The following is a 27,125-nucleotide window of genomic DNA, read 5'->3' on the forward strand; positions in this document are numbered from 1 at the left end:
GCATCGTGTCAGAAAATAGCAATTTGATCAGTGATCATGCATCATCATCGCAAGCTTGGTTTGAAACGTTCTGGGGATGGGGATTTTACACGATCCTTCATCACTGGGCTAGCCATCACTGGGCTAGTGTGCCCTGCTGTGTTAATATGACCGTGCTGATGCTAACAGCTGCAGCTCCCTCAAATCTAGGTTCTCTCATGCATATTAGGCTAGCTTTTGCCAGAGCCATAGAAAAAAGCTCTGGCTTTTGCCAATGAAAATGAATGAAGAAAAAAAAAAAAAAAAAAAAAACAGTCCTGCTCCTAACTGAAGAAACGTTTACGTTACCAACAATGTTAACAACAAACTCAGTTTCACTGCTGCAAGTACAAAGTTGGCTGTAAATATGCTTCGCCATATTTAACGAACCAGCTAGCTTTGTGATAACAAAATCTTACCTTTTATGTGTTTAGTCCACTGAAAGTTATCCACATAACGATTAAATCCACAGTTATGGAGGAATTGTTTTGGGGAAGCAGTTGCACTTTATCCCACTTTTGCTGCCCTTTTTAAAATTAAACCACTTAAATCTATAGCCTAGATGAGCATTGTGCATAACGTTACAACTATGTTGACATGATGGTAGCAGCTAAAGCTAAATTCCCAAGAGACAGCACGTCATAAAAGTTGTAGGCTACAAACGCAAAAACTTAATGACAGCTCGTTCGTGGTGTTGCCTAGTGCTGCCTAATTGAAATGGTATAGGCAAGGTTTATCTTATATTAGGTTATTATGTGTGGCACATTTACTGGGCTTTAGCCTCTTTTAATTTATTTGATAAGGAACTGATAAAAACTGAGCAGCAGAAAAGCTGTCAAAGTCGATACATAAATAGTTTATTATTATAATAAGGTTATTAATACTATTACTTTACTACTATTACTATTGTTACTGTTATTATTATTATTCGGATGAGCCAATAATGTAAATCTGAGTCTGAAATGTTGGCTACAAACAGTCTGTAACTGCACTGCTGCTATTATAAATTGTTAACCTTCGGGAACTATTTGAGGCTTCCATTAGCCGCCATTGTTGAAAAAAAAAATGGAACATTAGCGTCAATGGAGTTGTCGCAACTCTACCTTTATATGGCTCTGGCCTATCCATGCAGCAGATGCTCAGTAGAATTTTCTTCTTGGAGACATAGGCTATTCATGAACACTATAAAGTAGTATCTCTTCTCTTATATTTGTTTTAGTTTAGCTGTCACGTATTCTTATGAATTGGTCAATGGTCAAAATTCATGACTACAATCACTGAGAATGTTACTGATTTTGACCTATTCGGGCAGACAACCCCACCTGCGTTTACAATCCTGCACTGACAGTAGGCCTACACAGTAGTGCCCGATTAACTTCCGCACTTTCCAAAGTGACGAAATCCAAGTTGGAATCATTCAGCTGCACACAGGGAAAGTTGGAGCCAGTTAGTTAATTATTTCAAAGCTGTGTTGAAAATCATACAGCGAACGCACAAAGGTGGTCCGGAAGGATTGGACCCTGGTTTGAAAAGGTGCACTCGGATCTTCCGTTCACAATTATGGTGGTGTTTGTCTGGAGACGGGGACTACGCACGTTGCAAAATGCTGCACAGAGAAGTTGTAAAGGCGCGTGCTACTGGTAAAGCGATTTCTCGCTCCCCTTCTTTCGCTATCTGTAGCCTAGGCCTACTATATTATGGTCGATAGGATTGGGCATTTGTAACTCCAAAACACAAGCCCTCATCTGACGAATGTCGACTGACTGAGTTGCTGCCGAGTTTCTTGCTGTGTGTTCGAAAACACGCAGGCTATTGCGTTTCCCCTTGCTCCCAGCCACTTGCTTTACCATATTCAGCTGCGGTATTGTTGTTGAACGCATAGGGGCGCAGTAGTTAATGAATTTACATTAACCACCACTACTTGCCTTGATCACCTATGTGTCGCAGGCAGGTTTGTAGGCTACTGTTTAAAACATGGCTGAACGCTCACACAGATGTGTCACCTCTGTGTATGTTGTAATTAGGGCTGTCAAAATAACTGATTAATTTCGATTAATTAATTTGAGAAAAAATAACTGATTAAAAAAATTAGTGCAGATTAATCGATTCCGTATGACCATTGACAACGAGCCGTTCTAGTCAGTAAAAATTAGACTGTAAAATGAAGGCGAGAGAAGAAAACATGCTGCCTGGATCATTGATTGGAACATTTACTTTTTAAAAACGACCTGATGGTGTTGATAAAACATAAAGTGTTGAAAATAAAGTCCTCTGCAATATCTGCAGCAAGGAATTTGCATATCACCGGAGTTCATCAACTCTATAGTCGCATCAATGCAAAGAAATAAGTGTTGACATTGAGGGGAGTGTTAATTTATTTTCATTATGTCCCCTAGGTTATATCTGTGGCCTGAAATGCCTTGTATGTGAAAAAAAACTTCTTCCCAAAGCACTTTTGAATTTATTTCCTCAGCATATTAGGTCATATCATAGATTATTATGGCAATTATTTGAACAGTGAAAATAATAATAAAAGAGTTTTTGAACTTGAATGTCACTAATGCTGATTTATTCAATGATTCATTTGAATTTAAATAATTAAAATACTATCACAGCAAAAATTATATATGCGATTAATTTAGATTAATTAATCACAAAGTATGTAATTAATTAGATTCATTTTTTTAATCGATTGACAGCCCTAGTTGTAATATAAACTTTTGACAACACAGGTAATAGTTCTTGGGAAAGAGACAATCACTTCAGATGTCAGACCTCTTTCTCAAAGGTGTTTGTGTCTGTGTGTGTCCATCCACAGTACTGCATTGGCAGATAAGAAGTCTGTGAATGGCGTGGAACTGCACTACCAACAGACTGGGGTTGGAGACCATGCACTGTTACTCATGCCTGGAGCTTTGGGTGAGAATCATCAGACATTACACCCAGTTGTTTCCACATGACATGTTTTCACAGTAGGAGGTAGGAGTGTGAGCTGTCAGACGTGAGTCCAGATTTGAGTCCAATTCTCCACAGTTCATGGCAAGATGCCCATAAGTAGACAAAATTTGACAGTGCTCAGCCAGAGACTGTTGCAAGTATGAATAGCAAAAAACTTGGCTGGTGACTTGAGTTTTAGTCATGATGTCATGTTCTGTTTGGACAGGAAGCGGAGAGACAGACTTTGGGCCACAGCTGAAGAGTTTGGATAAGAAACATTTCACAGTGGTGGCTTTTGACCCAAGAGGTTATGGCAGATCACGACCCCCACACAGAGACTTCCCCTCCGACTTTTTCCACAGAGACGCTCGAGATGGTCTTCAGCTGATGCAGGTCAGACAAAGAGCTGATACTGCCCTGTTTTCTGTCCACAGTATCCCATTCTTTTTTTTTTATAAAGAAAGCAGACTGGAGATCACTGATTTGGCTTGCAGTAGTTACCTCTTCCGAAGACACAGTGTGGAAATGTTAGTAGGTTTTTTTGCACAAAGTAAATACTGCAAGCCAAATCAGTGTGCTTCATTTTGCTTTTTTTATTAATAGTCTATATAAGTATATATACTTTTTTGATCCCGTGAGGGAAATTTGGTCTCTGCATTTAACCCAATCGGTGAATTAGTGAAACACAAACAGCACACAGTGAACACACAGTGAGGTGAAGCACACACTAATCCCGGCGCAGTGAGCTGCCTACTTCAACGGCGGCGCTCGGGGAGCAGTGAGGGGTTAGGTGCCTTGCTCAAGGGCACTTCAGCCGCGGCCCACTGGTCGGGGCTCGAACCGGCAACCCTCCCCTAGTCTACCGTCCTACTTCTGTGAAGCACCTTATTGTGCAGCCATAACCGGATGACTTGTCGAGTATCCCACTTTTTAACTAGATTCCCATTGTTTTTTGTTTCTCTAGGATTTAGCTAATGATTGTTTGTGACCTTAATTGGACCTACCTTATACTCTACCTATTTGGCCGTCATATAGCCGTGGCCCACTGGTTAGCGCTTCGGACCGGAGGGTTGCCGGTTCGAACCCCGACCAGTAACGGCTGAAGTGCCCTTGAGCAAGGCACCTAACCCCTCACTGCTCCCTGAGCGCTAGGGCTGGGCGATATATCGGTATTACGACTACGACCGATATATTTTTGAAAACGATATGTAGTTGAGACAATATCGTAATACCGGTATTATGTCAAATAATGGGCCATTTTATCAAAGCCACTTGCTCTTCTGTGTTCAGACCATTCAGATAGCCGCAGCTCTGCTCAACTGCGCCCCTTGCGTGTGCACGTTCTCCCTCGCAGCACTACAAACTTTCAAACATGACGGACACTGAGTCAGATTTTGTTTACCTTGATCAGAGGTTGGTGCTGATGCTTATTCCTTCGGCACATCAACGGCTAGACCGAGAATTCTCGTTGTGAAATCAAAATTCCACTGGAGCTCCAAGCGGTTTTGTACACGCAGATTTAAGTTACAACACTGTTTACAGCTCTTCGACTCACGGTAAAATGTCATTTTTGGTACATAGCCTAGCTAATTTAAATACACTGAATGCTTGCGTTTAGCGATATACAGTAGCAGATCTAAAGTCCTCAGGGAGACAACCTACACGCTGATTTTATTAAGAGGATATGCACGCGACTCGCGAGCAGTTAGGGCATCATTTTTTATGATTCCTGAAACCCCATTCAATCGTGCATAGGGATTTTTCTTACGAACCGGAACATGCAAAAATGAACGCATACAAAACGACGATAGCGTCCATCACACTCTTGATGAGTGACTCAGTTACGTTGTTTAAGTAGCCTAATTGTTTAAAACTATTTTTTTTGTTGATAGCAACATGTCTAGGCCATCATAGTCTACATTGGCTTGTCATCTAGACCCTATCAAACCCTTACAGGTAAAAAAACTGCATTGTGTGACAAAACTGCAGGTTTTTTCAATATTGTTGTGCCCAAAATAGCCTATTGCATTGTGCAGTACAATGTAGGCCTGCGTTGTCAGTCAGGGTCAACTTTTGTTCTTTTGTTATTTGCACAGCTTTATCAGAGCAACTGTAGCCTATGCCTATTGTATGCCTATGTTATTGTTTACACTTTTTTGCACAGCTCTGTTAGAGCAGTCTGAAATGAATATAATTAAAACTGGCAGTGTTGTCGTAATTGTTGTGTTGAGTGAATATATGAAGCACTTCGCTCTTTCTGTTTGAAATATCAATATCGTATCGATATCGTATATCGCCAATCAGCCCCAAAATATCGGGACATCAGTTTTGGTCCATATCGCCCAGCCCTACCGAGCGCTGCTGTTGTTGCAGGCAGCTCACTGCGCCGGGATTAGTGTGTGCTTGTTCACTGTGTGCTGAGTGTGTTTAACTAATTCACGGATTGGGATAAATGCAGAGACCAAATTTCCCTCACGGGATCAAAAGAGTATATACACTTATAAAAACTTAAACTTATAAAACTCTCAAACTTTACTCACACGCTACTTTTCTTACTTTTCACTCATCTCTGTTCCTCTCGTAGACCTTGGGCTTTGGTCGCTTTTCTCTTCTGGGCTGGAGCGACGGTGGCATCACAGCACTGATTGCAGCAGCTCTAAGCCCGGCTAACATCAGGAAGCTAGTGGTCTGGGGCTCCAATGCCTACGTTTCCCAGGAGGACCTCGCCATCTACAACTGTGAGAGAATAGCAATGAGGGGCAGTGAGGAAGTGAGAGAAAGAATGTGGGAGGAAATATCAACAATCAGACATTTCCTTCATGAAGGATTTATTTTGTTTCGTGTGTGTGTGTGTGTATGTGTATGTGTGTGTGTGTGTGTGTGCGCGTGTGTGTGTGTGTGAGTAGCAGTGCGAGACGTATCACGCTGGAGTGAGCGTATGCGGAGGCCAATGGAGGAGATGTATGGAGCTGAGTACTTCAGAAACACTTGGGGTGCTTGGGTGGATGGCATCAGCCAGTTTACCCACAATCCGCGGGGTGAGTGGGTCCAACATCCAGCAGCCTGTGTGGTGGTGTGTTATAGAACTGTAGAATGAGGGCTGAATATATTATGCTATTTCATTTTTCCTCCTGCATAATCCAGTCTGTCTGATTCACTGTCTTATCTCTCCCTGTCTTTATGCTGATCAGTCTTGTTTTATGTCTTTTGTTGTGTCCCCCCCCCCTCTCTCTAGGTAGTATCTGTATGGAATTGTTACCTCAGATCAGCTGTCCCACATTAGTGGTTCATGGCCAGAAGGACCCAATGGTGCCCTCCTTCCACCCCCAATTCCTGTCAGAACACATTCCCAATGTCCGGTGAGCTGCAGATGGGGTGCTATGTGTATATGTTTTATTTTAAAAAATAATGTCTAATAATATTGTCTCATTTTTGTGTCCTATTCTATCTTATGCCATTGAGGGTTGAACAAATTACAACCATTAACTATAATCATATGAACATACATCTGTGCATATTGTGGCCAAAGTACATTTACATGTTTTATTTATTTATTCATTCATTGATTCATTCATTTATTAGCAAATATTCAAAAGCTATATTATCATGGTTCTATGGAATGATGCAAATGAATGCATTCAGAGTAGCCTAAAGAGACAGGGGGAAGGGGGGCATGATGATGCCATTTGGGCAGGGATAGAAGGTGGCATGGGGTGAGTAAATGAGCGCAAAATGACTGATCCTGTTAAAAAGTGTCATAGCTTAGTCTAGGGTGCAGTTGTTTTGGTTTGAATATTGTTTACATGATCACATAAAATCATGTATGACCTCCCCCATGACATAAGACAATAGTTAAGAATACTTTGTAGTAGCTAGTAGTTAAGCACTACCCTAGTAAATTTAAAAAGAGCACTGATGAAATGCTAGAAGGCTGGAGTGAGAAGGCAATCCGTAATTTCTCAGGAATAATTGCCAATCCGTACATCTGCTTTTTATCAATCAGTATGTCATAATTCCATGGTATTCTACAACATTAACATACTGTACACAATGTCTCATGATTATTGTGCAAGGCAAATTATTGTGGAAGGCAGGTTTCCTGGCAATTCTTTGAAACGGATTTCTTCACTTAACTGGGATCATCTCACCTCTGCACTCTCTTTGAAAATCAGTTATTTAACCATTTAGCATACCATTTCCCAGTTTGTAACAATTGATTATTTTAGACAACAGTGAGTGATAAATTATGACACACAAACACACACACACACACACCACACACACAAAGGGATAAGCCAGCCCACCTCCCACTGATACAAGAACACTCATGGGACTAATCAGTCAGGTCAGATTAGTCATTAGTTTTGTGTCTGATGATGTCACAGCCTGACCGTTGTTTGTTTTGTCTTTGGTCATACATAGGCTGCATGTGATGGCAGAAGGAAAGCACAACCTGCACCTGCGATTTGCTGCTGAGTTCAACAGACTGGTGGAGGACTTCCTGCAGGAGTGAGGCCACAGGTCACAGACATGATCCTCACCAAAGGGCTTACAGCCACCCAAGACTGGTGCCAAGCAGTTGCATTACTGCTAAGCAGCTGACGCATGAGGGTCCAGTCATCCTGGTGTGGCCTGGACACTAAATTCATCTATTTAAAGTATTGTTTAATTATTAAAATATAATAGTTGTGCTGTGTGACTTGATATTTCATGATGGGGGGGGGGGGATTACCATTGTAAACATCCACTTATAAGTATAAGTATATATACTCTTTTGATCCCGTGAGGGAAATTTGGTCTCTGCATTTATCCCAATCCATGAATTAGTGAAACACACTCAGCACACAGTGAACACACAATGAGGTGAAGCACACACTAATCCCGGCGCAGTGAGCTGTCTGCAACAACAGCGGCGCTCGGGGAGCAGTGAGGGGTTAGGTGCCTTGCTCAAGGGCACTTCAGCCGTGCCTACTGCTCGGGGTTCGAAGCGCTAACCAGTAGGCCACGGCTGCCCCAATGTGATGTAAGAAACACTTTCTAAACACTATAGATCCACCTACTGTACATGCTTACTGTCTTCCAGCTAATGCTGCTCAAATGCTGCTTCTTTTGTTCAGAAGCACTATGTAGTCAGATAGCACAGGTGAAGCACATTTCATCTGTTCCTGGTATGTATTTCCAAAATGATGGTCAAATGTCCATTTCATGACCCATCTAGGTTTACCCTGTTTGTGCAAGCAGCACTGCACAGTAGAATGGTGCACCGCAACACTTGTGTAGCCTAGATCTTCCTGAAGGTCTTCTGAGTCATACGAGAGTGTTTGCTTGGCCTCTCTGAAGTTGTATCTGAAAGTGTTCTTCAGTCTTGAAATCTTGTCTTCTAAAGATAACCACAGTTATCTCGTAATAATGCTTCAGTCACTGAAAAATGCAAGCTTAAAAAGCTTGGATGTAAAACAAAAGTAATTGCCACACCATTTTAGGTGTCAGCTTCAGGATTTATCATGAGCTGACCATTTCAAATGTGGCCATATGTCCTAACGCAATAAGTAAAACTGAACAAATTAATGTTATCCAAAAAAGAGAAAATACAGAGGCACTCTGAAGTTGAACAAGTAAGTTAACATAGCAAGAACTGGTTAAAAGCACATGGGCCTACGCGTTATGGCCATATTGGCCTTCATCGGGACGAATTAATATTATGCTCTGTGACTAAAGAGATTCGAGTTCTTGGCCCAACCTTCATTTTGTCCTCCTAGCCAGATGATGGCGCTAACTGCCAGTAGCCGACAGCGACAATCAGGAAGTAAACAGAGGAAGGTGTAAGCGGCTCATGCAAGTTCCGTGGAGCTAGCGACAATAAGCGACAGTACGCGACAATAGCGGGCAATATGGCGGCGAAAAGCGTCAAAATAAAGGTACAGACGAACGATCAGATAAAGTAGGTTAAAATTCGGTTTTCAGAGTATTTTTCAAAGGTTTACACGAAATGTAAACATGTTGCTGAAACTTAGCCTATGTAAATGCATGTGCAAATGTTGTAATTGTAGCAGAATTGTCTTGCTAACATCCTTGAAATTGAACGGAAGTGATCTCACGCAACACCTTTCTCAATGCAAGGCAAGACAAACCAGAGCCCGTCTACGGACATTCTCTGGATAAACGTCTCCATCTCCTGATGTAGGCTACTATTAAAAGAGAGGGGAACAAAAACAAACATAGAAAAAGGGGATAATAATGTACTATACATTGATTTAAAGTTAATGTTTTTTATACGATTATACTTTGCATTAATATAATTGTGGAAGGATTACCTTTTTCATTAACAAGACCTAAAATAACACTATTATCAAATAACACTTAGTTCAAACTTAGGGTGGTAGGCTAAAATGGACTCCTTGTACTTTCAGAATAGATATTTATGCCAAATTCGTCTTTATAGGTATATGCCATACTAACTCTGTTGACTCATATAGCCTACCCTAGGCCTGTCATACTATACACAATATTGAAATTGTGTGGCTATGGAAACAATAAGTTGTGCATATTTAAAAGGGGGTAAAATGGACTCCTTATAACATATACTTTCAGAATACACATAGATATTTATACCAAGTTCGCCTTTGTAGTACCAGGCAATACCAAGTCTGTACCAAGTCACTAGGCCTTCTATTGACACACACTGTTGAACTTCAAATTGTGTGGCTGTGAAAACAATAAGTTGTGCATATGTAAAAGGGGGGGGGGGGGGGAATGGAATCCTTATAACATGTACTTTCAGAATATATAAAGATATCTATACCAAATTCGCCTTTGTAGGTATCAGGCCATACTAACTCTGTATCAAGTCATATAAGCCTGTCATTAATACATACCTACTATTGAACTACAAATCGTGTGGCTATGGATACAAAGTTGTGCATATTTTTTTTTTAAAAGGGGGGGTGGACTCTTTATATTATGTATACTTTCAGAATATACTAAGTTCGCCTTTGTAGTACCAGGCCATACTAAGTCTGTACCGAGTCACATACTAGGCCTGTAATTGACACACACTGTTGAACTTCAAATTGTGTGGCTGTGAAAACAATAAGTTGTGCATATGTAAAAGTGGGGTGAAATGGAATCCTTATAACATGTACTTTCAGAATATATATAGATGTTTATACCAAATTCGCCTTTGTGAGTACCAGGCCATACTAACTCTGTACCGAGTCACATACTAAGCCTTACATTGACATACACTGTTGAACTTCAAATTGTGTGGCTGTGAAAACAATAAGTTGTGCATACGTAAAAGGGGGGTGAAATGGAATCCTTATAACATGTACTTTCAGAATATATATAGATTTTTATACCAAGTTCGCCTTTGTAGGTACCATGCCATACTAAATGTGTACCGAGTCATATACTATGTCTGCCATTGACATACACTGTTGAACTTCAAATTGTGTGGCTGTGAAAACAATAAGTTGTGCATATGTAAAAGTGGGGTGAAATTAAATCATTATAACATGTACTTTCAGAATATATATAGATATTTATACCAAGTTCGCCTTTGTAGGTACCAGGCCATAATAACTCTGTACAGAGTCATATACTATAGGCCTGTCATTGGCACAATGTTGAACTTCAAATTGTGTGGCTGTGAAAACAATAAGTTGTGCATATGTAGCACACCATCACACACACCACTGTCCACACCATCACACACACATCTGTCCACACCACTGACCACATCACTGACCACCTCAGCACACACACCTCTGTCCACCTCTGTCCACACCACTGACCACACCAGCACACACACCACTGACCACATCACTGACCACCTCAGCACACACACCACTGACCACATCACTGACCACACCAGCACACACACCTCTGTCCACACCACTGTCCACCCCAACACACACACCACTGGCCACACCACTGTCCACACCACTGACCACCTCGGCACACACACCACTGTCCACCCCAACACACACACCAGAGTCCACACCACTGTCCACCCAAACCTACACACCACTGACCACATCACTGACCACCTCAGCACACACACCACTGTCCACCCCAACACACACAACACTGTCCACCCCAACACACACAACACTGTCCACCCCAACACACACACCACTGACCACACCATCACACACACCACTGTCCACACCAGCACACACACCACTGTGCACACCAGCACACACACCACTGTCCACACCACTGACCACATCACTGACCACCTCAGCACACACACCTCTGTCCACACCACTGACCACACCAGCACACACACCACTGACCACACCACTGTCCACCCAAACACACACACCACTGGCCACACCACTGTCCACCCCAACACACACAACACTGTCCACCCCAACACACACAACACTGTCCACCCCAACACACACACCACTGACCACACCATCACACACACCACTGTCCACACCAGCACACACACCACTGTCCACACCACTGACCACATCACTAACCACACCAGCACACACACCACTGACCACACCAGCACACACACCACTGACCACACCACTGACCACATCACTGACCACCTCAGCACACACACCACTGTCCACCCCAACACACACACCACTGTCCACCCCAACACACACACCACTGACCACACCATCACACACACCACTGTCCACACCAGCACACACACCACTGTCCACACCATTGTCCACACCAGCACACACACCACTGACCACATCACTGACCACCTCAGCACACACACCACTGACCACACCATCACACACACCACTGTCCACCCCAACACACACACCACTGTCCAGACCATTGTCCACACCAGCACACACACCACTGACCACACCACTGACCACATCACTGACCACCTCAGCACACACACTACTGACCACACCACTGACCACACCATCACACACACCACTGTCCACAGCAGCACACACACCACTGTCCACACCATCACACACACCACTGACCACATCACTGACCACCTCAGCACACACACCTCTGTCCACCACTGACCACACCAGCACACACACCACTGACCACATCACTGACCACCTTAGCACACACACCACTGACCACATCACTGACCACACCAGCACACACACCTCTGTCCACACCACTGTCCACCCCAACACACACACCACTGTCCACACCACTGTCCACACCACTGACCACATCACTGACCACCTCAGCACACACACCACTGTCCACACCACTGACCACATCACTGACCACCTCAGCACACACACCTCTGTCCACACCAACAGGCACACCTAATGCTAACAAAATATCATCCACACCAAATGACAAAGTCTGTGACAAACCAATTACACCATCCGCACCACTAGTACGCACACCAGCAATTAAGTTGAATTACACATGCAACATAAGTCAGAGGACTAAGTACTTTCTTAGCTAGGGAAAGTAGTTTCTACAACTAACTGTTTAGCTACGTAGGGGTGAAGTAAGCAGTGTAGGCTCTACTGTCCACTGCTGGTCTGGACAAACAAAAGCTAACAATATTATTTTCCATTATTCAGTAATGACTTGACCAAAACAAAATTCAAGTGAATGTAAATATTTTAATAAAGGTGTTCCATTCCAATGTTAACCTGATTCAATTGGATCTGTGTTTCATATAAAATGTATCATTATTAAATGTAAATATAGATCAGCACTTGCCTTGCAGTAACAATATCAACATTCTTCTCACCACTGATAATGTGATTTGGACTTAAGAGACTGTATTTTGCCAGTGTTCTGTTTTCTTTCATTTTGGACACCTCATACATTGAGTGACAGAACACCCTAACTTGTCATACTATATTTACATATTTGGTATTGTTGGATTCAGTACAACCCCACCTTTTCCATAAGCCATCATATGTGTTTCTATTATAATCCCTGGTAAAGCAGCTACAAAGTAAATGAAAACATTCTGCATAGATATTCATTTATTTCATGTCCCTTATTTTATGTGTATGTTTGTTTACATATCTCTATTCATTCCATACATCAAGATTTTCACATCCAGTCTTTTCTAGTAGGTAGTATAAACATGCCAAATTTCAAAGTTCTCAGAGCTTCTGTGATTGATCTGCACTAGTTTATATGCCTTAACTCTCATACGGACAGGCTATATTTTAGTTATTTTTTGGTTTTGGGGTGTATAACAATATCTGTTAATTTAACAATCTTAGCAGTAAAATATTTTTAGCCAAGAATCCATTTCATATATGGGAGACCTTAGAGATGAGGAAAAACATTGTTGGGTTTAGTTCTACCTCCGGTAGGGGTATCTCAAAAACTAAAGCCCTTTCTGATCATTTGTCACTAGCCTATACAGTGGATGGACACACTCACAGATGCATGCACATCAATTTGAAGTTCAACAGTGTGTGTCAATGGCAGGCCTGTAGCCTGTGACTCTGTACAAGGTTAGTATGGCCTGGTACTCACAGGCCATATACAATATAAATATCTATATATATTCTGAAAGCACATGTTATAAGGATTCCATTTCACCCCCCTTTTACATATGCACAACTTATTGTTTTCACAGCCACACAATTTGAAGTTCAACAGTGTGCCAATGACAGGCCTATGGTATATGACTCGGTACAGAGTTAGTATGGCCTGGTGAACTTGGTATAAATATCTATATATATTCTGAAAGAGTTAGTATGGCCAGGCGAACTTGGTATAAATATCTATATATATTCTGAAAGTACATGTTATAAGGATTCAATTTCATTCCCCTTTTAAATATGCACAACTTTATTTATTTTTTTTATCAGCCACACAGTTTAATTATATTGGTGTAGAAAAAATATAGCATTTTAAGGTTTAAATGTCTTAAATGTCTTATTTAATTATTTTCTAACTTTACTTTACCTTTGGTAACACAATACAGTTTTAAATTAGTAATTTTTAAACATATTCATTACTTTTTCATTGAAAAATTAATTAATATGTTCTGACTTTTATTTTGAAGGATTCGCGAATGGCGGCCATATTGGAATTTTCTTTACTGTCGCTAGTTTCACACTACTGCTCATGCATGTTTGGGGTGCTGTAACTGAAAATGTGTGATTTAGTGACGTAGCGTGAGATGAGCTTCACTAAATACAGAAATTAATGTCTTCTCCTTAGTTAATTCTGTGCATGATACGAATATGAGTACCACCGAAAACGGTGAATGTGCCTCTGGCTCGCCCGAAGGCAGCATCTCGGTGCACAACTTCAGCGAGAAGCTGATGGAGCAGGTCGTGCACTTCCATGTGATAAAACTGGATGGAGGCTTCTTTCTTTGGGTTGGCACAGCCCCCGTCCTCTCCAACCTCGCAGTGTCCATGAGCAGCAAATTTGTGAGTAACGAAACTGTAGTGCCTCCTAACCAAGTGTCAGAAAATGACATAACTTATTAGATCTAAAGTGAAAGTCGCATTGTCATAGTTGCTTGAACCATGTACAGAAAGCAATGACTATAGTCACTGACAGAAAGTAAGTGTTAAAAAATCGAATGCACCAATTAGACAAAATACTACTGGAGGAAATACATTAATCTGTACTACTGGAGGAAATACATTAATTTGTAGGCTTTGTGTAGTCGGCCCAGTATAACAATCCAGTCAAGAACTTTCTTTACATAAAGGGATTTGGAGCATCCTACTACTCAAACCAGGACATCAGCTGGCTGGAGCTTAAAGGGAGAAATGTAACCAATAACATTATAGGCTTGTTGCAACTTACTCTAATATTTGTGTGCCTATGCGTGCATCAATGATAAGCCTATTTCTTATGTGCATAATGCCACTATTTCTGTCAACAGGACTCTACACCATTGTCTAGTCTAGTGATGGGTGATCCCGCAGACCCTTCATCTAGCACGCTTGCACAAAGACTGAGTAAGTGCGCGCATGTTTGAACCATCCTGCCTGAAACGAGTGATAAACAGCCTATCCCTTTGTTTCTTAGCTGATGTGTTTTTACAGGGGCAAGGATAGGAGTGTGTGTATGTCTGTTTACAGGCGTTAATTTACCTCTTTCACTTTGTCTTGGTATTTTTCCACTGGCCCCTTAATTGTTAATATGTTGTCTCCATAGCAAAGCGCACAAAGAAGCAGGTGTTCGTCAGCTTCAACCTGCCAGGCTGCCCGGCCCAGCTGTCCCTATTGGTGGAGGAAAGAATCAAGAAAGAGCTGGAGCTTCACCCTGAAAATTTTTAAATATCTCCTTTTTTCTGTACTTAACTCCTGTCCTGCTGTTTTTTACTAATTAATAAAATGAATGGAAACAGAATGTGTGGGTGTGGTTGTTGTGATCATGTATGTGCCTCTCTGTGCTGGGAATCCATTTGGTCAGGAGCTATGACACCTGAGCCGTCTCTCTCTCTTTCTCTCACACACACGCACACACACACACACACAATTTACCATTTTTGTGTTCGAGACAAAGCAACACAGTCTACAAAAAAGTCTTTAATGAAAAGTGGTTCTGAAGAATGTTTTTTTTTTAAAAATCATGTTCCCACAATAACGCAATGTGGTAGCCTCAGGCCGAGTAGCAGCCTTTCATTGCCACCTTCCTAGATAAACAAACAAGACCTCACAGACACGCACACACTCACACACATATAGGTGTGACCCAGTGTCTGTACCTTGTAGCAAGGCCTCAGGTTAAGTTTCACACCGTCAATGGCCAGACAGACGTTGACAAACTCATCCGTGTTGTACACTCTTGCTCTCCTCTCAACCACTCCACATGATTGTGTTTATGAAATTAGTGCAAAAAAAATAGTAGTTTACAAACATATAAACAGCGATGGCATAATCACTTGAGTTGTCCATGGCGTGACTGCCCTGTCAGTCACTGTTCTTAAAAATCACTCACAAAATGTCTTCAGATATTGTGAGGAGACTAAAATCCCTTCAAATGTATCCATCAAATCCCTTAGTTCTATCAAACTATTCTGGGGGGGGGGGGTTCAATTATAGGTTTTGGTTACAAACCTGAGGGCTGTACTACGAAGTGAGGTAACGGGAAGGGAACAGAAGAGCCTTATAGGCTTTGATGTGCTGGGAGAATGAGGCTATAGGCTGAGTCTTCTGTTAGGAAGTTCAACATATGAGGGTTGTATGGCTAAGCAAGGTTACCCAGCAAGCTTACCCAGGTAACTAGTAACCACTGGTCTCCAAAAAGCACGTCACGTCAGAAACAATAGCTCTTCAGTGCAGAGTTCAGTGGTTACTCCCAAAGTTACCCAGGTTAGCCATTTACCTCGCTTCGTACTACAGCCCTGACTTAAATTACTAAGGTTTCACACAAAGCCACCTACTTGAAACACCCTCCTGAAGTGAACCAAGGGTCTATTGCTCACACACACACACACACACTGCGTTCATGATCCATCCTGAGTTATGCTGCATTAGGTACAAACTGTTTTGATAGTGTGTGTGTGTGTGTTTTACAGAATTGATTATCCTGTGGAGGACAACAAAATATTGCCCACATGTTCAGACTGAACATTTACTGTCTCTTGAACTGCATTGATTATTGGAAATGAGAACTGCAAGTTGAAATCCTGTCTTTTTGCGGCACTTTCATGATCCAACAAACATACAGATATGTTTATGTGTGTGTGTGTGTGTGTGAGAGAGACTCATGATTGAGTGTCTTTGTAAGACGAAGCAGACGTCCACTCATGGAGCCCATAACGTGTTTGGGGGAGTCCATTTTTACATTTGTTTTTGACCTATGATGTCCTTATTCCATTGGCTGTGTCATTTCCCTGGCGATGCATCGGCGTGTTCGCCACACGGGAGTATTCGGCGACCTCCACCCTCGTGAGGAGGTGGTGTTGCTCGCCTGAAGGGAGGGGCCTGCGCAGAAGCCCCTCCCCCTCAGCCATCGACTCTGGCAGCGGTTGGCCAGTGGTTTCCGGGAGCAACGGGATGCAGATGATTGACAGGAGGCAGGAGCAGGTGAGGATGATCCTCAGGAGGAAGAAGCCACGGAACTTCTGCAGGTCCACCAACGCGGACACGCACATGCCCACTGCTGCATTCGCCATCAACAGCCCCAGAGCGCCGCCCCTACACATAGAAGTATGGGAGTACGGTAAACATGAGTGTGCATGTGTTTCTGGGTAATGTAGTAGTATGCAAAGGTCTGACCAAAGCATGAACAGTAACATAACTAATATACTGCAAATGCACCACAAATAGTTCAATGGGAGACAGTGAATATTACAAAAGAGATAAAGGCTGAATAAGTAGCCATTAGTAAGCTTTAATAAAAACAGTGTGACCCTTTCTGATTAGGCGGGTCCACAAATAATTGTTCTCTGTGTAACAGTAGGGCACAAAGGCTTTCTTCAGATGTAAATGGTAGTCACTGATATGGACAATATAGACCAGGGGTGCCCAAAAATGAATTGGAGTAGTGTCGCGGGCCAAAAATAAACAGTCACATTATGTCACTTCACATGAAATTGAAATGTATAGTATTGTTGTCAGAATGCCAGTGCCCCAGACAGTGCTCCATGGTGAGCCCAGCTTCTCACTTGTGTCTTAGGCCTGTTCATCTGTTAGAGCGCTCATCATTCCTTTTACTCTTTATGCCAAAACGGGACAATCTGTGTGAGTTTCATAAAGGGTATGCTGGTTGTGTGCCGATAGATAATCAAAAAGGTGGACAGAGGTTTTGTCACATTAATAATAACCTGTTGAGAAACGGTCTGATGACCAAGGATTACTGATAGATAATCAAAGGCGGACATGGGTTTTGTCACATTAAAGGAGACATAGAATGGAAACCACTTTTGTCTTGGTTTTGATGAATTAGGAGAGGTTGTGCATAACCTCTCTAAAAAGAGCCATCATGAACATGAGGCATGGTTGTGCCCTCCTTCATATGAAAATCTTGAACTTAGAAATAGCATAACATGGGCGAATTAGAAAAATGCCTACATGTGATGTCAAATATCACAAAGCAATTGTAGTTCAATTGTGGTTACCAAAGAGGGCGCCATTTGGTCAAAATGACCATTTCAATACCCAGCCTAAATATAAGGATTTAATTGGGCTTGTAAAATTGCAATTGAGTTTATTTGAACAGGGTACAATACTCAGTTCATCCATTCTATGTCTCCTTTAATAATAACCTGTTGAGAAACTGAGTCTGATGGTCAATCATTTTTTTAAGGGTTTGTTTGGGTCTGTACTGTAGCTAAATTTAGTGCAATAGCCTAGAAGTGTGACCTGGAAGTGTGACGAAGCCAGCAAGTTGTTGGCTATGTTCCAGTAATCGGAAGTCGATATGCACTTATGTCTATGTTATGACTTTTATGTATTATTAATTCTATTAATTAATTATATTATTAATTCTAATTCGTGTACTTTATTTTTTAAACATGTTTGGTCCCTTTTATGTACTATTAGTCTTTGCTTTTGTTTATGTAGAGCACATTAAGCACATTGATTTGCCTTAAAAGGCCGAAATTCCCAGTGGCTGACATACGTTTAAAACTGGCAAGGCAGGCCAAGCCCAATTTGGACACCCCTGACCAGAGGTGTAGTGGTAAAATAAGAGGTGGGTAAACTATGAATTCTGTGATCACGGTAAGGTGGACTGCGCCATGCAGTATCGGCATTCAGAACACGTTTTCTATAAGTATAAATATATATACTCTTTTGATCTCGTGAGGGAAATTTGGTCTCTGCATTTATCCCAATCCGTGAATTAGTGAAACACACTCAGCACACAGTGAACACACAGTGAGGTGAAGCACACACTAATCCTGACACAGTGAGCTGCCTGCTACAGTGGCGCTCGGGGAGCAGTGAGGGGTTCCTACTGGTCGGGGTTCGAACCGGCAACCCTCCGGTTACAAGTCCGAAGCGCTAACCAGTAGGCCCCGGCCACCCCTAAGTTTGATGATGGTGGAGGTTATTGTCCAATATTTATAACAATACCAATGGTATGAAATGATTCCTAGAGTGTTGATGAGTGTACATATTGTGGATATGGATAATACAGTGTGATTTTTTTTTCATGTTAAAAGTTGCAATTAGTAAATAAACTCTTTTGAGAGGTGTATAAACTCTAATAAGATAAACTCTATTTCTGAAATTTCAGAGGTGGATTAACGGTGTTTACTTGTGTTTAGCCTCCACTACACCCCTGCCCCTGACATTGCCAATAGTGTACAGGGGGAGCATGCAGAATTGTAATGAATGGGATTGAGAACCCTTATTCAGCATGACCCCATCAGCAGAACACAACTAATCCATGGCTTCCCGAACATGTTGTTTTACTAAGTAATTTGTATTGTCTTATTTATATTGTCTACACAATACACAAGGAAATAGTCTTAACCTTAACATGAACTTAAAATTCTTCACTCTACAGGACGCTCACAGGATTAGCCCACCTTCTGCTGACATAAGCACCTACATGCTAATCCTTCCAGTCAGATGAATCATGATCAGGTGTTGTCACTGTTGACACTATATGTGTTGCGTCTCTTTCTGCATGTGACGGCAGAGGGGAAACACTAGGAATGCACCAATATATCTGTTCATCCAACATCCGTATCGGACGATATTGGCCTAGTTGACTAATATCGGCATTGACATTTACTAATGACAGTGACTGATGTTTATCTGTTATGTTGAATCTAGGAAATGTTGTGCTATGTGTTGACTGGGATATTCACAGATGGTGCTGTGAAAGCCTGAAAGATTTGGAAATGGCTTCCTTTCAACTAAAGGGTATAATTAACAACAACAATTGAAGTAAACAAACAAACAAAAACATACCGGCATGGGTTATCAGCCAAATGGTTATTTTAAATATCGCATTAGTATTGGCCCAGAATTTCACAATCAGTGCATCCCTAAGCATTACATCTACCCTTTGCGGTAGAGTTCAACAGACTAGTGGAGCACTTCCTGCTAGACACAGGAAATTACAGGTCACAGAGCTGATCCCCCCATCAGGGCTTAACCCTACTGAGAAGCAATGCCAAGCAGTAGCATTACTGCTGCCGAGCAAAGACTGTATACCTAGCAAGCATTCATGAGAAATAACTTGACCTAAACATGGAACAAAATCAGTGTACCCAAATGATTTAATTGAGATACTCAAAGTCATTAAGGAGAGGGCAATAACAGCCACAACCCATACATGGATTTCTATGCAACGTCACGAAAACATGCGTGCGCAACCAAGAGGCAGAAAGCACCATAGAACAGCATAGAGCAATGCAAAAGAGCAAAATAATAAAATGAGTTTTTGTGCTGAAAACTGCACCAATTCGAAATCAAGATGGTTAGAGAATGTTAAATATGTTCAATATCCCTAATGGAATGCATGTCTTTGCCAAAAATGACAAAATACGATGTTATATTATTAATGCAAATGAACGGCAAACTTTGAAATATAGTCTGAAATGAGACGTTATTATCATTGAGACAACAGGGGTATACAAAAAAATCCGATTGTAGCTTACAGCAGCTGACTATTTAGGTTAAGTTTATAACGTTGTGGACGGCCACCAAACGTCTTCTGCCCCACGGCAGAGATAGATCCAGCAAAGATGTGTCAGCTCTGATAGGACATTACATTGATCAACATTAAGTGACAATAATGAAATACGTCCTACTAATATAATGTTGCATATGGCTGTATTGCACTGCATTAGCACAACCACCATAGAGAAGCAATGCAGAGGAACAGTGTGTGAGGGCAGTGTGTGTGTGTGTGCGCGTGTGGTGGGGGACCGTATTCAAAGTGACACAATGTAGGAATTCCCCTTTCATCAATTTTCAACATACTGGGTACCAATTTAGTGCTGAAGGGGTACTCATTTGGGCTACAACCTGTAAGTCATGCTCCTACTCACAACCATGTTACATGATGCAATACCATATACAAGACCATACCATATACCAATACCATAGTGCATACATCAGCTATGTCAGAGACACTATTCTCCATATTGTAAGACATTGAAGCCATTATATTAGGGTGAAAGTACAACAATGTGTTGTTCTAACTCACCTGATGACAGTTGGCGTGATCTCAGCACAGATGAACAAGCTGAGGTGATTGACAGCGTTGGACGTGAGCATTCCAATCACGGAGAGGGCCACAGACAAGCGCCTGTTCAGAGTGTCCCTCAGAGCTGGCACACGCGCGCGCACACACACACACACACACACACACACATACACACACACACACAGAAGAGAAGATCAGCAAGACTGAAGAACTAAAAATAAAAATGAGAGAGTGTGTGTATGTGTGTTTTCATTACCTATGTCGTGTCGAAGACTGTACTTCCCAATCACTGCAAAAGAGAATAGTCTGCTGTTACTACGCTACCACCAACAGATTAAGCATTTTAGATTTAAGATTATATATCCCAAAGGCCTGTTTCTGCTACATACAGACATACATACTGAATACATTTGTGTGTGTGTGTGTGTGTGTGTACTCACGGTTGAGCAGTCCCAGCTGCAACAGGGAAGCCAGGGCTGTGATGATCATGAAGGACAGCTGGGCGCCCCTCCTGCCCATCACCAGCACCACAGTGGCCAGCACCAGGCTGCCCCCCATGGAGATGCCCACCAACACCAGGTAGTGGAAGGGGGAGAAGGAGCCGCCAGTGACCGCACGCACAAAACACTGACCCATACCACTGCTGGCTAGCCTGGAACACAAAAAGGCCAGGGTTACTCACACATGAGCAGCACACATCACATTATTTTAGGGTTCAGATAACACACACACAAGGAAATGTCATAATGCACAATAAGTTTATGTTTATGGTTCTAAACAGCTTACTGTAGATATATCCACAATCGCCCATGTAACAAGACATAATCCATTTTGATTGTTCATATTTTACACCAGTAAAGCCTAGAATACCTCAGATTCATACACAATAGTGGCTAGCAGTACTCCTTACACAGATAATAATCCTTCTGCTATTGGTTGGGGACTTCCCACACTGGCTAATGGAAAATCAAGCCCTAATAACAACACAACATGCAGTATTCAACAGCAATGCACAATTGGGGACATCCATAACACGTGCCTCAAGCTGGCTCTACCCAGGATCCTTAAAGGGTATTACAAAGGCAACACAAACGAATGGTAGCAGCCAGACCAATTGTCTCTTATGTCCATCCATACATAGACAACAGCACTGCCACTATAGGGATGGAGAGGTGTGGATGCATTAATAGCCCGACACAGACACATCATTATGTCAGGTCACCCGTCCGCTCTCTGAAGTGGCGTCTCACTCATCTACTCCTATCTGAAGTGGCCAGGACACACGTCACAGCAATCACGCTGCTCATCATCCCTGACCTTGTGACCCCCCAAGCTGCTCGTCGTCCCTGACCTCGTGTGACCAGTTCTCTGGCCAAGGCAGCACTCAGCCTGGTGGTCCACACCTCTCCAGGGTACTTATCTCCACTGCAATTTCCATATGAACAGCATCATACGCCTCAAGTACATCCGCCCCCTGCCACTCCACACGCACACACACACATACACATAATACTGAGAGCATTCAACAGAACACTCAAGAACAAAGACTCACACATACAAATACACCTGCACACACACATATACATATACACTACCGTTCAAAAGTTTGGAGTCACTTAGAAATGTCCTTGTTTTCATCATTAATGTTGTAAATAACTCTTGTAAAAACAAATGGCTTTAATGCATCTTTAATGCAATGTCTACATAAGTATACAGATGCCCATTATAGGTTACCATTCATCCAATGTTCCAAAGGCACATTCTGTTTACTAATCTGATATCATTTTAAAAGGCTAACTGAGAAAACACTGGAGAACCCTTTTGCAATGTAAGCACATATTGTAATCTGAAAACTGCTGCCCTGATTAAAAAACAATGCAACTGATCTCAGCTGGTATTCTGACTATATTGGAGTGGAATAGAAATTTGTAAGCGACCCCAAACTTTTCAACGGCAGTGTATGTGTGTGTGTGTGTGTGTGTGTGCAGACAAAAACAGACATTTTAGTGGCTCACACACACACACAAACAAAATGGAATTGCTTCTACCAGTCAATGATTTTTTTTCCATTGTGATGGTTCATTAGGACCAATGCAGTGTCAGGATTAATGATCCAATAGCCATATTCCTTTGGGAAAAGTGCATATTGATCAGAGCATAGTCCATTGCTTGAGATGGTAATGTGGCTGGCCTGGACATGGTCCAGTGTTTGTTTGTGTTGCTTGTTTGTTTGTTTGTTTTGCGCTTGCTTTCTTCACTGTAATTATATTCACAGTGTCTCAGACTGTGGCATCTGGCCAATACCATATGGAGGGTATTGGCAACATCCCTACCACATACTGTGTATAGGAGGGAACAGGAAGAACTGTACAGTCATCATCGCCTATACAACACACACACACAAATAATTTGTGTGTCCCATCAAGTTTGTCCCATCAAAATAAGTCTTTCAATCAGATCCTGTCTTTAAAATCCTAACATCATCCAAAAATGTGTAGATATGTTCAGATATGATTAAATGACAAATATCAGTGATTTGCTCACAGGATAACTGAGTACATAGTGTGTGTTTGGACCACGGTAGTTCTGTACTAAGTAAATGTACAGTGGAAACATGAAAGATGAGTATTCTTGCTTCAAGAGATATTTTTGTTCCTACAGTAGGTTGGTTAATAAGTGGGGCGCGTACCTATGTTCCGTGGGTCCTATGTTCCCCGGGTCCTATGTTCCTCGCTTTGTATGGGACCGGGGAACATAGGACCCCAACCCTAACCCTGAGTGGGGAACATAGGACCCGGGGAACATAGGGATGACCCCAATAACGGGAGCAATAAAGTGCTAATGGTATTTGCTTAGTATTATAACATTTTCACTATTTGTTGCTCAAACAACAAACAGCACTGGTATTCTCTTACACAGACACGCACAATGTTCAATTAAGCTAAACCTTGTTATGTTGTGCCATAATATGCATATAACACACTGACTGGTCAATGTTAAGTTCTCACCAGTGTCTGTTTTGTTTGCAAGGTCAACACTGTAGGACTCCGGTATGTAGGAAAGAACGCTAATTGGACACTGATGGACTTATTCTGGATGGGCAGCCAGCCATGGTTAGAAACAGATGGGCTCTCTGCTAAGCAGTCACCTAGTTTACCGAATGTGTCACAATATCTCTGTCAGCACCTGAGACAGAGAGCTGTGGGAGAACTGTGTTGGCCAGGGCTTTGATCAACTGAAATAGTAGATATTATTACTATTTTAATCAAACTGGTTTATGTCATTATTTAATTACTTTCGTAGTGTTGGCCATTACCAAACACAGTTCAGATGACTTGCATTCCCAAATACTTCATGCCAAGATATAGATCTTGCACTTATTTAACATTGTGGTGATGATAGCGTGTAGAAAGACAAAGATATGATAAAAAAAATATATGGCATGTTCTCGTCTTGAGCACATGTTGACATTCAAACTGCATTCAACTATCCTCTGAAACCACATGTGCCCACAGGTTTCTAGTGCAAGTCTAGCTCGAACCAAAACCGGCGACTTACGAGTTGACACACAGCACCAGGATGTTCTTCCACATGTTCCTGGTGTGGATTATCTGCAGGATGCAGGAGCTCTCAGGAGTCTGGTGTAGCTCTGCTTCCAGGGCTAGAACACACACACACACAGACAAAATTTAGTAAAACTGTAGTCTGTGTAACCTTTTAACAGATACCTTATCCGACCTAGCACACACACACAGAATTGAATAAAATGGTAGCCTGTTAAACTTTTAACAGATACCTAATTCGACCTGGCGCGCACACACACACACACACACACACACACACAGTACAAGACCAGCATCATTCTCTCACCTGAGAGGATGCCAGTTTCATCTGTCTCGGTGTCAATGCTGTTACTCTGGGCAACCAGGTACATTTGACCTTTGGCCCTCACGAAACGCTGAGTTGCCAGCAGCCATCGCAATGACTCAGGAAAAAGCCTACAGGTGAGAGGGAGAAGGGAGAAACCATGAATGAGAAACACTTACATCTATGCTTCACCAGTGCCTTTCAAACTCCATTACCCAGAAGCACCTGCTGTTTCCCAAACAAGGATGAGGCTTACCATGCATAAGTCAATATGAGGGCCAATGGGCAGACGAGCACAAGCTGAAGGACGTGCCAATCAATAGACAGGACAGCCAAACCTGGCAGTAATAACTGCCCGCCTACTGCCAGAACATTGGCAACCATCGTCATGGAGAAACGCCAGGCTGGTAAACACAGCTCTATCCCTGCGAGAGACAGAGAGAGAAGTGGGGGGGGGGGGGTGGCTTTTTCAACTTTGACCTGTTCAAATAATAAATGCAATCCTGATCTGCTGATGAAATTTCTTGAGAGGGGCATATGGTGATGAGGTTTTTATCCTGCCCCTCACTGTCGGTTCCTTTGTAACTGTTTATTTTGGTGTCTCAGAAAATTCCACTGAGCTTCACAGATACAGAGAGGGTGAGATATTGTCAGAGACAGAGAAAGAAAGAAAGAGAGAGGACATGAGGAAGCAGCTCACACAGAACATGAGGCATTCAGAGGAAGTAGAGACAGTGACATGACAGGTTAAGAAATTGTCATGAAGAGTCATGGAAAAAAGCGATAAACTCAGGACATTGGGAGAAAGGGAGAGAGAAACAGAGCAAGTGTGTGTGTGTGTATGTTGTGTGTGTGTGTGTGTCAGACACGCAGGAGAGAGAGAGAGAGAGAGAGAGAGAGAGAGAGAGAAAAGTTGAAGGTGGAAAGTGAGACAGACTCACTCACAAGGTAAAAACTGAGGGAGAGACAAAAGAGGAGAAAGAGAGAGAGAAAGAGAGAAAAAGTTGAAGGTGGAAAGTGAGACACTCACTCAAGAGGTAGAGACAGAGGGAGATGCCCGCCAGGCTGCATCCCTGGACGAAGCGCAGGATGGAGAAGGTCAGTACGCTTCTAGCGAACGCTACAGCCATCCCACTCACAGTCGTCACACACACGCTCATACACAGCACCGGTAGACGGCCCCACCTGAGAACACAGAAACACACAGAGAACATTGCACATTTTCACAATCATGTTTCCATCACACACACACACACACACACACACACACACACACACACACACACACACACACACAGGACCTGGCATCTCTCTCTCTCCTCTCTCTCGTTCACAGACACACCTAAGCACGCAAACTCACACACACACCTCTCTCTCCTTCAATTGCTCACTCTCACACAGTAAGTATAGAGCATCTCTGTCTGTCTGTCTGTCTCTCACACACACTCTCTCTCTCTCTCGCTCTCTCTCTCTCTCACACACACACACACACACACACACACCTCTCTCTCCTTCAATTGCTCACTCTCACACAGTAAGTATATAGAGCATCTCTGTCTGTCTGTCTGTCTGTCTCACACTCACACACACACTCTCTCTTACACACACACACACACACACACACACACCATACCAGTCAGCCATGGCTCCAGTCAGCAGAGCTCCGATTGCGGTTCCCAAAAGAAAGGAGAGATGTGTGAGGTGCGCTTGCCACTGCTCTTCACAGACCAACCACCACTGCAGAGAGACAAGGTTAGATTAACACACGCCTACACACACCACCAGCACTGCAGAACAGGGCAAGGTTGAAATACACATACACATACACCAACTTCTGTGAGGAAGACAGGAGGTTAAACACACACACACACACACACACACACACACACACACACACACACACACACGGAAAGAAAGATAGCAGTGTAGAGATTGGATTAACACATATGCAGGTCAGCTGCCATTATGAAGAGGGACAGTATGTCCCATGCACACTCCAGGCCTGACACTGACTTCATTAGAGGAAAGAGGAAAGGGTCATAAGCTTGTGCACATAGATATTCTCTTTCTTTCTCTCTCTCGAGAAAACACACACACACAGAATCTATTCCCATAGGAAACTTTAACAAGCAAAGCACAACACTTCAACGTAGGTAAAGAGCTGATCGGAGGCCTGCTAAAAGTTCATTAGCCTAGTCAAGCTGTTATCCATCCCCCAGATCCTGCTACTGTTTGTACAT

At 42.4% G+C, this 27,125-nt stretch overlaps 3 protein-coding genes across 4 annotated transcripts in view; 2 read left to right on the forward strand and 1 right to left on the reverse strand.

The window, feature by feature from the left end:
• Positions 1–1,386: 1,386 nt before the first annotated feature.
• Positions 1,387–7,727, forward strand: bphl (biphenyl hydrolase like). The gene is made up of 7 exons (XM_042057917.1): positions 1,387–1,658; positions 2,837–2,937; positions 3,182–3,348; positions 5,540–5,693; positions 5,862–5,993; positions 6,191–6,314; positions 7,378–7,727. Exons 1-7 carry the CDS (start codon positions 1,579–1,581, stop codon positions 7,466–7,468), a joined length of 849 nt encoding a protein of 282 aa, XP_041913851.1. The 5' UTR covers positions 1,387–1,578; the 3' UTR covers positions 7,469–7,727.
• A 6,279-nt stretch (positions 7,728–14,006) lies between these two features.
• Positions 14,007–15,255, forward strand: psmg4 (proteasome (prosome, macropain) assembly chaperone 4). Its single transcript, XM_042057931.1, has 3 exons — positions 14,007–14,321; positions 14,786–14,861; positions 15,061–15,255. Exons 1-3 carry the CDS (start codon positions 14,130–14,132, stop codon positions 15,180–15,182), a joined length of 390 nt encoding a protein of 129 aa, XP_041913865.1. The 5' UTR covers positions 14,007–14,129; the 3' UTR covers positions 15,183–15,255.
• LOC121678401 (solute carrier family 22 member 23) overlaps positions 14,490–27,125 on the reverse strand; it is a 13,718-nt gene continuing 1,082 nt past the window's right edge. Inside the window, exons 2-11 of one of the 2 annotated variants that reach the window (XR_006021228.1) lie at positions 26,519–26,622; positions 25,916–26,070; positions 25,142–25,310; positions 24,889–25,016; positions 24,577–24,679; positions 21,459–21,670; positions 21,275–21,307; positions 21,019–21,142; positions 16,452–17,048; positions 14,490–14,500 (exon numbers count right to left, since the gene is read on the reverse strand). Coding sequence is in view for 1 of the 2 variants with exons in the window: in XM_042057930.1 (XP_041913864.1) it covers positions 16,709–17,048; positions 21,019–21,142; positions 21,275–21,307; positions 21,459–21,670; positions 24,577–24,679; positions 24,889–25,016; positions 25,142–25,310; positions 25,916–26,070; positions 26,519–26,622 (1,368 nt within the window). In the remaining variant the exon portion in view is untranslated. Of the gene's footprint in view, positions 14,501–15,414; positions 17,049–21,018; positions 21,143–21,274; positions 21,308–21,458; positions 21,671–24,576; positions 24,680–24,888; positions 25,017–25,141; positions 25,311–25,915; positions 26,071–26,518; positions 26,623–27,125 lie in introns of those variants that run through there. The other variant, XM_042057930.1, reaches the window with a different exon arrangement.

Source organism: Alosa sapidissima, chromosome 12 (assembly GCF_018492685.1).
Source record: "Alosa sapidissima isolate fAloSap1 chromosome 12, fAloSap1.pri, whole genome shotgun sequence".
Taxonomy (NCBI): domain Eukaryota; kingdom Metazoa; phylum Chordata; class Actinopteri; order Clupeiformes; family Clupeidae; genus Alosa; species Alosa sapidissima.